General features: G+C 36.1%; 1 protein-coding gene across 2 annotated transcripts; it reads right to left on the bottom strand.

Moving 5' to 3' along the window:
* Nucleotides 1-1,039: 1,039 nt before the first annotated feature.
* On the bottom strand, nt 1,040-2,584 carry LOC109414987 (protein-serine O-palmitoleoyltransferase porcupine; the record flags this gene model as incomplete). 2 transcript variants are annotated; one of them, XM_062851950.1, is given in 7 exon segments in its annotated part: nt 1,040-1,290; nt 1,353-1,459; nt 1,524-1,764; nt 1,830-2,043; nt 2,111-2,236; nt 2,302-2,409; nt 2,470-2,584. In XM_062851950.1, coding segments are annotated over 6 exon segments (1,027 nt in total), but the record flags the coding sequence as incomplete, so codon positions are not given.
* Between the last annotated feature and the right edge of the window lie 11,760 nt (nt 2,585-14,344).

Below are 14,344 nucleotides of genomic sequence, written 5' to 3'. Positions count from 1 at the left end.
GAATTCATCAACACAAACATAAACAATATTATTTTTTTCTACTTTGATATAACGTTCACTTCGATACAAGCTTCGATATAACATACAAAGTGAAACTTTATTTGTACGTAATATCCAAGAGTACCTGTATTGAATTTTGTATAATAAACGTCCAAGTTTTATTAAAAAATCTATAACTTTTAGAAAACTTATTGGATCTCGCTCAAAATTTTAACAATGCTGCTTTAGTGTGAAGGTTAGCTATAGTAAAAAATCAAGCGCATTTGATTTCCTTATAAAAAAGTTATGAACATTTTATTGAACATATATTTTGACGAAAAAGTTACTGTACGGACAATTGTTTCATACACTGTAGGTATATGGGACAATCTCCTCAATTTTAACAAGATTAAAAAATATGTATTTTTTAATAAGAAAAATGCAATGGCATAGTTCTTTTCCACCGTACATTTGAAATACGGGAGTGAGTAATTTTGTTTTAAAATAGAACAAAAATCGAAATTAATCGCAATCATTTGTTAGGACATAAGGATTTTTTTTTTATTACCGAACAGGTTTGGGCCGAAGGGTCTCCGATTTCAATGAAAATTTCACCAGAGCTAGAGGTCGTGGATATATGACCATATATGGAATTCAAAGAAATCTCAGTAAATGTTTCACCATGGAGAAAAAACGTCTAAAAATGCTGATAAAAGTAGATTATTTTGAACAATTTTTTTTCTAGCGCAAAAACTAATGTTCTTCCATTCGTTCTTTGACGCCAAAATGGAATCTCTTACCGTTTTAGAGATATAGCCAAAAAAATGCATTTAAAGTTTGTGCGAGATTAGCTTTTCTTCGGCTAAGCTGTCATATTATCGATTGAACTGTCATTCTATCGACGGAAATTTAAACTATTTTGCTTGCTTGACTATCCAAAAGGTACAGCGTGGAGCGCAATAAAATTGTGTACTCAAAGGAAAATACTCATTTGATGAAGCTATAGAAAAGCAATATTTCTGAATTGATTTCTTTCGTTGTCCATTCTTGTAGTACTTACATTGTTTTAAAAAGTTATGCATTGGAACATTCCATGCTACTACGACATGAACGAGAGATCTTGGAAATTCTATGGCCCATGGTCGCACAACTGTATAACCAAAATACTGGGATAGTTTAAATGGCAACGATTTCGTCGATTGGTCAACATTGGGCATAGATCCTGATGAAACCATGGTGGCTTGCGATAGAAATGACACAAAATAGTGACTCATTCGGAACGAAAACGCCGTGCCGTATGCGACTATCCATCTAAAGACGAAAAGAATAGCACATTATTAGGTATAAATGAGATTTGACAAAATTCAACTTACTTCCATAAATGTTCAGGATTGAAAATGGCGTCTGTACAATTTGAAAAAAGCAAACATAGAATAGATATTACGAGATTGATCAAGATATGTGCAAAGTATTTATAATTCTGAAAAAATAAATCAAGACGATCATGAGTATGGTATTTCAAACTATATCAAACACAACAATACCAGTTTAAGTCTGCTCTTCGATTTTGTTATAGTTTCCAGGTAGTCATTGAATGATGTCCAAGGGCCAAATATACAGTTTGCTGGTGAACAAATGTAACCTAGAAACGAGATCATAGAAAATCGATCCCTCAAAGACCGATCAGTTCTGGTATCCATAGCAAGAGAAATCGACTTCATTACAGCAACCATTAAAACACCTCGTATATGGTGCCATATTTTGGGATCCTTTTCTAAAATTTCACTACGATGGAAAGCATTATTTAGTTAGTTGCATTGTTTCATACATTGTATAAATTTATCACTTACCAAACAATTAAATACAACATTGAATATATACTTATCAATATATCGAACCTAATTCGCATTTGATCAAAAAATGAAAGTTTAACCAACAGGTACACAGATATAAATAATTGGATGAGGTATTGATGACCATGATCAATTGAGTTGTATATCAACACTATGCCGCATCCAAAACTAAGAGCATGTGCTATGTTATAGTGCGACGGTAAGTAACGTGCTGAAAGATCGAAAATATATGTATATGCTGTACTATATGTAATGCCATAAAAATGTATTATACAAACCTTGAAGTTTATTGCTGATACACAAAAAAATATTTATCGCCACGAATGGTATCACATAATTTGATATTTGAAAGAACGATGGAACAATACAATTTTCAAACACATCATTCCAGTTGGTTGTTTGATCTTAAAAAAATATAATAAAATTAAACAGAGGCTATTTACAGTTTCCATTTACCAGAGTTACATACAATTTCTAAGATATCTCTCACTGTCGTCATCATACGTATCAAACATGTCTTCATTTTCGTCATACAGATCGTAAAAGTATTCAGACATTCTCTTATTTGCAGCTTTTTCTATTAAGAATAAAAATGCAATAAAATTTAAAACTTATTCATAATAAACATAATACTAACCGTCACGATGCTCCAGGCAGCCGGTGTATATAGAAACATAGAGCACTTCAGAGGTAAACAAAATTTGTCGTCAAAACATCGTACACGGTTGGGCGATATTGCTGTACGTGTCCCAAAGTATGTTGATACGCAGGTATATTAGTTACGTTTTTTTTCGATATTTTGGCTGTAAACTGTGTCCAATAAGTTCTCATACAAACTCGTATGAAATTTTGTTCACTTCTAGTGAAAAATCAAATATAGCATATGTTTTGGTAAACACTGTCCTTTATCCTTCTATACTAATCGCTAATGTGTCTCAAGTTAGCTAGAACGTATGCCAGTTCATTAGTATTACACCTGATTCCTGTGATGATGTTTTATAAAGCCTTTATAAAGTATAAAGGATATACTAGTTCTACTGATACATTTTTCAAGAATACTCTCGGTCAACCAGTTCACAAACGTCGTTGAAGTTCTGTACCAAAATATCAAGATTAATGTCGACTCTTCTTTACTGGAATTTTGGTTTTCTACACGAATATTTATCGGAATATATTCAGCTTTCGATACCAACGTGACGTTGCATCACAGCCAAATAGACGTAACACTCGGATAATTATCATCGTACACCGATTTAACGATCTATTTAAATATTTGCTAGTTGGCCAACTGTCCATTCGTGGCGCTCGCGTCGTTTTTGCTCGAGTTTGCCGTTTGTCTACTATCGCCACCTATTTGATGGTTGGCTAAAATCAGTTCTTTTAGCATTGGGCGAACATGTTTCCGTGACTATGATTTGAATTGAAAAATGTTCGGAATGTTACGTCTGTGGTTGCATGTTGGTATCGAAACAGAAAGATTAATCAAGAGTCATCTTCATCGTTCTGTTCGGTATCGATGGGTAAAGCTGAGCACAAGTATTAGGGAGCATCCATTAAGTACGTCACGCTAAAATTGAGAATTTTCGACCGCCCTCCCCCCTTCGAGCGAGCTTTTTTTTATAATTAATACATTGCTTGTCACACTTTCACACCCCCATGTGACCGATGTGCTTTGCAGTAATGATTGGAATAGCTGAATGTATAGCTGAATGTATGGCAAACATTTCTGTAAAAATCAGATCTTCAAGTCATCTGATATAGTTATACTGATCATGCTGCTGCCTAGTATATCGAACATTTGTCGAAGTCATTTATGTGTCGGGAAAATATAATTCCAAGTTGGTGAGAATATTACAAACTGAGGGAGGGTAATAGGCCCAGTTAGACCCCTGAATGGGCAATGTGGGTTAGTGTGTGGGAATGCCATTGAAGGTTTGTAATATTCTCCGAGGCTTTCGAAATTCAATAGAGCGCGTCCCCGGATTGCGGGTAGGGGGAAAAGGGAGATTTATCGCATTTGTACTGTAATCAGCCAATGTGATATTATCTTCTATGGTGTTGTAGTGGAATGAATTATCTCATTCTGTGGGAATTCGAACCTTGTAATGAATTGTTTATTAACTTCAATTTTATATGCTTGACAGGCTTTTGAAGACAAACATGAGAAGAGAGAATTGCCTAATAGGAAAGTCACATCAGCAAAGCTTTTGCATATGCAAATGCTATCCATGGAGCCATGTCTAGCATTGAATATGTATGGCAATGACTGATTCTTACCTAGTAGGGGTACTACAAGACCACGCGGACAATTCGATTAAAGGCTTAATTGGAAATAATATATTTTTCGGAACTGAAGGAACATTTTTTCCGAGAGGGTAGGAGTGTCCGTTTGTTATAATTGACAAAATAAACAATCGGGCGCTTTTGATTTCTGTGACTTGCTTGGCATTTTGTGGACTATTGTTTTTTTTTGGTTTTGGAAGGTATGCGATTCACTGTTGAGCCTTAAAATTACCAACACCCTAATCCCACACCAAAATACCCTTTTTCTATCCCATGGCGCTTATGTGATCAGCAAAGACTTTTCAGCCATTACCACTTCTTAGAGCATCGCCACGGGCGTCCCTATCCCTTTTTCCGGGCCCTAAATAGGGACCCATGTTCACACCGTTGGTATCTAAACGGGAATGAAAAATAAGGACGCGACTTGGGATTAGCGATGGGTTCCCACATTTGGGGACCCACTCAAATCTTGCACTGAGTTGCTATTCCGATGGTTTGTGTGACGTTCCTTTCTTTATTTACATTTTGCGGTGAAGTAAGCTGAGGAGTGGCGTGGAAAAAGAACAGCAGAGGATCAATAAAGCAAAAGGCGAATATTGATGCACTTGGTCTTTAGGCCGTCCCTTATTTTGCAAAATTTAGAAATGTTATAAGTTCGTTAGTGGAAAATGATCGTTTTAGCTAAAAAATGATCGTGTCAAAATTTGAAGTCCGTATCTCAAGGCTAAGTGGTCCCTCAAGGGGCCTAAAGTTGTCAAAAATTGTATGGGACCAAAAAAACATGAAATTTGTTTCGACGAAAAATTACGCTATTCTACTAAAACCGGTGATTTTAGGACCCTAAAGGGCCAAAAATGTGCTTAGATTTGCGATATCTCTACTCGTTTTTGAGTTATTGAACAAAATAGGGTAAGCTTCCTTCGGAATCTAAAAAAATGGTCAAAAATGCTGATTTTTCAGTTGTTTTTTGTCAATGTCTTGGAAACGAGTAGAGATATCGCAAATCTAAGCACATTTTTGGCCCTATAGGGTCCTAAAATCACCGGTTTTAGTGGAATAGCGTATTTGTTTCGTCGAAAAAAAGTTCATGTTTTTTTGGTCCCATACATTTTTTGACAACTTTAGGCCCCTTGAGGGACCACTTAGCCTTGAGATACGGACTTCAAATTTTGACCCGATCATTTTTTAGCTAAAACGATCATTTTCCACTTACGAACTTATAACATTCCTAAATTTTGCAAAATAAGGGACGGCCTATTGGTCTTGCATGACTGGATGTTTACAAACAAACAGACGCAACACTCTAATAATTCCCACGTACAGTCAGGTTTTTTTTACGCGAGGGATACGTACCGCGTAAAAATAAAACTCAGTTCAAAATTAAAAAAAACCGCGTAAAAAAAGTCTCGCCATTTCTCGACGAATCATGCAAAAATAAGACGATGAAATTTTTTTGTATGGAGTTTTCATTTACGCGGCCGCGTAAGACCTGACTGTACACCGATTCAACAGTTTATTTAAAATGTAAAGTTGGCCAACTACCCAATTGTGGCGCTCACTGCGTTGTTGTTCAAGTTTTGCATTCGCTCACTATTGTCACCTAGTTCTCAGTCCTCAGTCAGTCCTTTTAGATTGCGCGAATATGTTTCCGCGACTATAATTTTGAGTAGCAAAATGAAAGCAAATGAAAGAAATTGCTATTAAAATCATCGTCATGTAAACATAATCCCCAATGCCAATTCCACTGTTTCACAAACCTTCCAGTAGGTACCAGTAGTGAGCGAACGTCAAACAAGAGCAAACATTATGTGAGCACTGTCTGCGAACAGTTTGCGAACTACAGAATATTAAAACCAACCATTAAAAAACAAAAGGATGTGAGTTGAGTAGAGGGAGACGTCAGCTTGTCTGTAACGAAATGTTGGATGTGTTACGTGTGCTTGTCTGTGACTCTATATGCCTTAGTGATTTTATGCAAGACTAATCAAAAGGACAAATTTTATTTGTTTTAGTTTGTACTACGTCCGATAAAAAGTGAGAACCACTTTTAGCAACGCACGGTGGAAAATCAATATATTTTTGACGACCCAAAATATAAACCACTGGTGGGAAGGTACACAGCAAAAAATGTTGTATTTACTATCCAGGCGCGTAATTTTTTGCGACGTATCCAATTTCGAACGTAATTTCACTCTGTTGCATCGTTTTCCAACAATTATCACACTCACCATGTACACCCTGTCAACAAACCCAATCCAGCAGATACCTAGAAGCAGTATCATTTATCATCTACCTTCTAACTCGGTGAAATAGCCGAGAGGTAAGGGACATGCTTCACAATCAACGGATCCGTGTACGAATCCATGCCAATATTTTACTTATATATGATTCACCTATCGATCCGGTTCTAGCGATTGCTAGACCCACTTTCAAGCTGCGGCGGCTAATTTGCTGCATGGAACGTATGTAAGTTGTACATCATTTTTACGACGCGACTGATGTGCAACGAATATGATGTGATATCACAAGATTTTTTTTGCGGTGTAGGGGGCTAACATAAAATAGCACCTGAAAAGGAGTGGTATAATAGGGATAGCCATGAGGACTCCCGTGGCGATGCTCTTATCATCGGCTTTGGATTGACTTGCGTTCCCATTTCCCCACCAAATGCTGCAAAATCAAAATGAAACTCTACATACTCTTTGGCGTTTTCTAGTAATCCTACATTATAGAGATCTGCGGAGGCGGCCATTGTAAGCCAATCGTGCAGAGAGAACTGTCAAAGTGTGAGCCAAATGAACATGCTTATCGTTCGTAGGAAGGCGTCGTTTGAACGGTATTGCAATCGGAACTAAATAAATAAAAATTATTTATTTTTAATATCGAGATATTGGCGGCATATGTATGTTTAATAAAAAGATAAAAATTTATTAATTCTGCTTTCAAAAGCTCATGCTTATGACGACACTTTTGTTGCTGCACTTGTCGAAAAAACTTCCATTGCTGATTCTTGCTTCACTTCGGCCGATATAATTAGCGCAACACTTTTGCATTGAATTTCAGATTTTTTCGATTTCTCCGCTATTTCAACAAAATTTTGAAAAAAAAATTCTACCATAATTAGAAAATGTAAACAAAACAACGAAGTCACGCACAAAGTTTGAACATCTAGCTTTATAGCAAGTGTTGGCAGCTGTTGTAAACAAAACAAACAGCGTTGCCAAATCGACGTATGTAACTTCCGCTCATCTCTATGTAGAGGATTTCTAGCGTTTTCTGATGAGGTTTTTTACACTGCACAGTGGTCCACGAACCAGATTTACGAGGAAAGATGCATTCAACGCCTTCAAATGAGTTTTTAGGCAAATATGGTCTTCTACAAAGTTGTCCCTAACAATAAGGCCCTCTTTAAATTGTGCATGAAAATTAGGGTGGTCCATATTTTCAAAGAAATTGGGAACCAAACTTTTTTATTTGCAAGAATAGCTGTACACATTCTTCGGAAAAGTTGTAGATCTATCAATTTTGAGCAACTTTGCTGAAACCACTTTTTATGTAGCTTTAAAATTGACCGATCTAGAGGTATTTTTCTGAATAAGGTGGTTCAAGAAAAACTGGTTTTCTAGCGGAAACTTTTTCAGTTTAGATTTTTCATCAAAGTCGCCCAAGAAACACTTGTAGAGCATTTTGAGACGCGTCGTGCGCTGAGATGGTCGTTATCTCTTTTGGTTCAAAAGATACAGGCGTTTTTTCTTAAAAAATCACAGTTTTTGAAAAAGGGTTTATGATGGGTTGGGGCAAACATAAAAAATATCTTTTGCCTGCATTCAAAAGAAGAAATGCTGTTATAAAACATATCACAAAATTAGAGGGATGCTATTTTTGTAACTCAAGTGAAAAATATTTGAAAAGTGCCTATGTTTTCTAGAAAATTATCAATATTTTTTGAACGGAATGACGTAGCAACATTCTCAGCCAACGAAAATGCGCGTTTTTGGCTTTAAAAGTGGTTCATAGGCGACTTTGACGAGAAATTTGAAACAAAAAAGATAAAGCAATAAAACTATTTGTTCTAGCGTCACCCTTTGAAAACTATAGGAAAATGCTCCAAATTTGGTCAAAACAGTTTAAACGCTTTATCTTTTTTGTTTCAAATTTCTCCAAAAAAATTGGCAAAATATGGACCACCTAATTTTCATGTTTATTGTAAAGAGGGTCTTATTATTAGGAACACTTTTGTAGAAGACCATATTAAGGCCGCACGAGACGACGTGTTATTTTTCCTATCTTCCTTCTCTTTTTAACAATTTGCCTCACGATTTTGAAGATGCAAATATCAATTTCCACTGCACTGACGTAGCTGAAACTTTAGTCGATTGTGCACCGCAAGTGAGCAAATGAACGATCAAATTTTTAGCCAATAATATGAAGTAGAAGTTGAGATTTGCATCTTACTAGCAACAGAGAAATGGCGGACGATTCAACACCACCGTCCCGTCCGGCCTTAACCTAGAAAATCATTTGAAGGCGCTGATAGCATCTTTCCTCGTAAATCTGGTTCGTGGACCATTGTGCACTGTTTCTCTTCCCTAATCAAAGAACATTGAATAAAATTTCACTTGGATAAGAAGAGAAGAAGAATTTCGTTGTGAATTAGAAAATTTCTTTCGATTGCTTGACAATGATGTAGATGGAGGATAATTCAATATGAAAAGGAAATCGTTGCCTGGGGCCTATCCGAAGCATGTACCGTTCACTGCATGGAGTAATGTAGTAGTTTCTATGACGTAATGCTTGTAATATGTGTAAGATGTGTATCAATCATTTATTATGATAAGGTAGGGGTAGGCGGAGCAATATGGACACCTTAAGATTTTTGCCAATTTTACATGGCAAGATATCGTAAAAGTTAACCTTCATTGATACATGTATCCTTTTGAAGTGTATACAGCAGCTATTGAACATAACCACAAAAGAATAAATTTTATTTATCTATTTGAAAAAAAAAAACGTTTCGAAAAATGTTAACTTTTCATGGCCGTCGTCAGGTATGCGGGGCAGAATGAACACCCCCATGAGGCAGTATGGACACCACAAGAATTTTGTGAATTTTGTTCATGTTTTATACCTATAACTGTTTTCTGTACCAAAACAACTTTTCCGTATGACTAATACACAAAATAAGATCAATTATGTGCAGTTAATTTCAATTCGGACTGTTTTGAATAAAGTTGTGTTTTTGTCCGCATATACAGCTGTGCGTAAAACCATGATTTCCCACTGTTGGCGTTTTTGTCGAATTTGTTTCGTCCTATGTCTACTACAACAAAATTCGTCCAAAAACATACTCAAATCGAAGAATTTGGTTCGTTTGTGATTTAGATTATGTTCCCCCCTCTACCGTTTCTCCCTCATAGATGAGTGTCCCTGTCCATTCTCATTGGCGAAACAACGGGTTTTTGCCAGGGGGTGCACTACAAACAAATATTCATTAGTTCATCCATTCATCATTCATTGCCCCATATCTCATAGCAAAATTCCAGGGGGTGCCTGGCACCCCCGGTAGTTTCGCCTATGTCCATTCTGCCCCGATGACAGGAGTATATGCTTCCTGCATTGAAAGTGCAAAAGAATTCGAATGCTTGAAAATATTGAGGCTGTCCATTCTGCCCCGGGTGTCCATACTGCCCCACCCATCCCTACAAGAAGGAAGTTAAAGTAATCAATTCAATTATTTTTCCAAATTCTTTCATGTACATAATATAGGCTTAAACTTTGAAAATAATTAACAATTTATATAAAAAGTTAACAGAATTATTCTTATTTCGGTATCATAATTGTCAACTATTCCGCGGGTTTGATATGCAACAGAAACGAGTTGAATAATTACAAATATATATTTGCATAATATTTATTGTGTTAATCATTTGCATTACATTATGAACATTATGCAACATACAAATGAGTTGCATAATAAAATCTTTCGTTGCACAACATCTTCTATGTAACCCGTTGCAAAACTCGGTTTTTAGCACTCTTCGTATTTACGTAAAAGCACAACACGTGCTGAAAAAATAAACTTTTTGCAACTTGTTCCACACATAACTATTTGAGTACATCAACATTTGGTTATGATAAGCATATTGAGTGAACTTGTTGGAAATCCCAATAAACTTAGCTGAATACCTTTTTCGATGAGTGAAACGAGTTTTTGTACATTTTAATACTTGTACTTTGACAGCTATGCGTATGTGTCTTGCTCATTGTCAGTTATCCGTTGGAGTGGGCTAATTTTTAACACAACAATACATGTACAATTACAAGGGCATTACATACTTTTCGGCGTTTATCAGGAGATTTCTGTCTTTAGCCCAGTTCAAGAAACTTCTTGACCGATTCCTGACAGAAATTTTCTACATTGACTGCCATTTGAATTGTCATTTCTTCTCAATCGCGTACTGCGATTGAAGAAAAACGGTTTCTTGGACGATTTAGGCAAGGAATTTCCCATGCATCAAGATAGGCCGAAAAATTCATTCTGAACTGCAAACAGCCCTTTAGTTTGCTATTAAGGCTCAAGCATCCGTCATCATTTTTCGGAAAATAAAAAGCAGTTTTCTCGCTGTAAATCAAAACATCGACCATGAAAATATATTCACTGCATTCTATTCCTCATGTGGAGTACAGTGAATATATTTTCATAGCAAAGACTTTTGTTTTGAACGAAAAAATTGCTTTCAAATGTTTGATGATGACGATGATTTCAATGACGAATTGTTCAACGTTAATTGATTCTAATTTATAAAATTATCTTTTGGTAAGAGATAGGGTATTGGTTCCCTTATTAAGCATGTGGCTCTCATTTTCATCCTACGAAAAACAAAGGATTGAAGCGCTGTTTGTTTTATTTCTTATTTTTGTATTTTTTGTTAAAAGTGAGCACCCATGAAAACAAAAAGAACGGAATCAATCGGTGCCGTAATCGCTTGCTTTCGAATAGGATGAATATGGGAGCGTGAGATTACTGATGGCACACATATGGTATGTGGGGGCAAGATGGGTCAGGGGGCAAGATGGGTCAGTACCGTTTTCAATCGCACAATATAAGTTTTGAATCTTTCAATAATTTTCCCAGATGAACGACGGGGATACACAAAAAAGTTATATATTGTTTTGAAAATTCTATACGTTCCGCGCACAGAAAAAAATAAAATATTTTTTCGTTAAACTCCTTATGCTATACATTCCATATGACTACGTGTATTGTGTAGACGGGGCAAGATGGGTCACCCTAATTTTTCGGTATGTTTGCATAGTTTTTGAAAATGTTTTATTTTTCATAAAAAGTCTATTCTGTGACCTACATTATCGAAGCGATGAGAGCACTGAAAATTTGAGAACATATTTTTTAAATTTTCCTTCAAAAAAATATAGGTTTTCAAAGTCCGTTTATGACTACCCGAACAAAAATCTTCTAGTTCTGCAGTGATGGAAAACAGTGAGGAATGCAGCTGAGTAGACACAAACGCAAAGCTATCCTACTCGTGAACAACAGAAGCCAGAATATATTCGCACTTCCTTCACTCGCGAGCTAACGAAGCTGGTCGCACTCGTGATTGATTCGCGAAGCAGCTCTGAACATTTTTTAATTTTGTGAAAAAAACGAATTTACACGGCCGACAGATTAACTTTTCAGGAACAATAAAGCACAAAACACTACTATCTGATGGATAATACTTGTTTTGCTATTAAAATCGCACTAAAATACAATTCCCGCATCTCCACTTGTTCTTCGCGAATAAAAATTCATGAGTGTTTTTGTTTTTGTTTTGCTTCATACTCGTGAAGCAAGCGGGTGCGAATAACTCACACACGGCTTACTCTCGGCACCGTGAGTAAACCGTTTGTTGCTTTTACACTCGCGAGTTGATTCACGATGAGAGTGTTTCCATCTCTGGTTCTGAGAATAATCTACCGATATGTTTCAACACTTTCTTCATGTAATCTGTACGTCTATGAAGCTTAGATGTATAGAGAAAAACTAGAAGATATAGTATTTTTTGTTGGAGGAAAATCGAGTTTTCTTATAGCTGACCCATCTTGCCCCCGTTAAAATGAGGTGGGGCAAGATGGGTCATGTTTTGAAAATTGTTTGTCAAGACGCAGGTTTCAAACTTTATAACCTTTTTATACTCTTATATCATAGCTGACTAGTGTATCTGAGAGTCGTGGTAGAATACAGAGAAATGCGATTTATATTCAGAAAGTTATAGGGATCCATTTCTTAGGTGACCCATCCTGCCCCCACTTACCATACTTTACAATGACAAATTCACATTCCATTTTTATTGATCTACCGGCAATAACTCCCATCTACTGAAAATAAAATTTTAAAAGGTTATAGGGTCATCCACCATGCCTTTAATAATCATACGCACTCAAAATTCATCCTATTCAAAATCAAATAGGGTTAATCGCCAATTGTTACACACCTCATAAGAAAAGCATGGAGTGTTTTAGGCCGTCTACTAAAGGAAGTTTGAGCTGATAAAAATTTGATTCCCGTGCTTTGGACATCTCTAATTTTTTGATATGTCATACATATATAAATGTCTCAGCTTTCAATTGATGCAAAAATTTTGAAAATCGATGATTGCCATCATGGTGAAAAAATGTTTTGGTATAAAAATCCAAGATGGCGGCCAAAATAAATGTGGCCGACCCAACTTTTTATTATTGTAAATAGTAGCTCTATCTTTCCTCGTTTCATCAACAATTTGTTTTGAGGTGTTTTTTTGCAGAAACTTTCGAGTTATAATGGTTTAAATGTCAAATGTGCCACCACTTGACCAAAATCGAGGGGTCAGCAAAAATTGTTGTGGCTCTAACTAACGGGGGTCCAATAATTTGAGTAACCAAATGCATTTTCCTAACTTTTTAGCGAGGACTTTCAGAAAAGCGGCACATTAAAATTTTTGAAGATAAGTTGTAAATAGTGGGCCGGTCTCAGCGAGAATTTCCCAAGTGACATTCCAAGTTCTCATCATTTGTGCACAGTTTTTTGACGATGTTCCGCTGGAAGTTTATATATTTTGAAACAAATTGTTGGAATCGAATAAACCGGTGCACAAAGGCTGAGACAACAGGTTGATCAACAGGTTGCAGCATTCAAAGAGGTCTAGTCATCAATAATTTTGAAACGCCTGTATTTTCTCCCTGCGTCCATACCTTCTGGAGCGGTCTTTACTCAAAATTTACACAGATTCTAAATAATACTTGAACAACACAAAATTGATTGGATGCACCTTTTTTGTTTCATTTGGCTGACATTTTAGCCATTGGGTTCTGTTGCGATTGTGGGAGGTGCTGGCGAAAGCCGACTCTTTCAGCAGAAAGGAAAAAAGTTGTTTTTTTTCCAACGATCAGCTACAAAGCTATAAAAAGGGTATTTATTAATCAATTATAATTATTCTACTTATCTCATAGCGTACAAATTCGGTGACCAAATACGGGAAACGGATTCGTTCCATGTTTCACCTCCGCACTACAGCTATTGATTTGAATTACTGATCATGATCTGTTATTATGGGCCGTACAAATAACCGTCGTTTTGCGTAGGGATGCGCAAGATACAATTTAATTAATATTAGAATAAGGTTCAAATTTTATCTGCGCTGCTATGCGCAACAGGTTCTTTCAGGACGCCAATCAAAATATGGGGGTGAACTTGAGAGAGAGCATAAATATTTCAAAATGTGAACATGTCTATTGTTTTTGTGCATTGTCAAAGAATTCTTCCAGGATTTTTTTTAAATTTTTTTCAGCAGTTACTGATGAAATATCTCAAAAGATTATTTTTTTGAAACTAGTGTACGGATTTCTTTAGAAATCCAAGAATTCTTGCAAAGTTTTTTACACAATGCTTTCAAAGATTGCTTCAGTAATTACAACATGTTTTACTTTAAAAAATTCTAAAGGAATACTTTCAGGGATTATGCTAAAATTTCCTCCAGCAAGTTTTCTTAGGGATTTCTCCAGGAATTCTCCTTAAATTTCCTCAGAAAGCTTTTCTTGGAATTTCTCTACGGGCTTCCCGTGCAATTTTTCTAGGAGTTCTTCCATATATTCCTTTAAAAATGCCGTTCCGGAAAACTTTCTTTTATAGTTTCTTGTAGGATTTAATTATAGATTATATCTAGAAATTCTAGCGGAAATTCCTCCAGAGATTT

This window comes from Aedes albopictus, chromosome 2 (genome assembly GCF_035046485.1).
Source record: "Aedes albopictus strain Foshan chromosome 2, AalbF5, whole genome shotgun sequence".
NCBI classification, from domain to species: Eukaryota; Metazoa; Arthropoda; class Insecta; order Diptera; family Culicidae; genus Aedes; species Aedes albopictus.
This window is presented reverse-complemented; position numbering and strand designations above follow the sequence as displayed.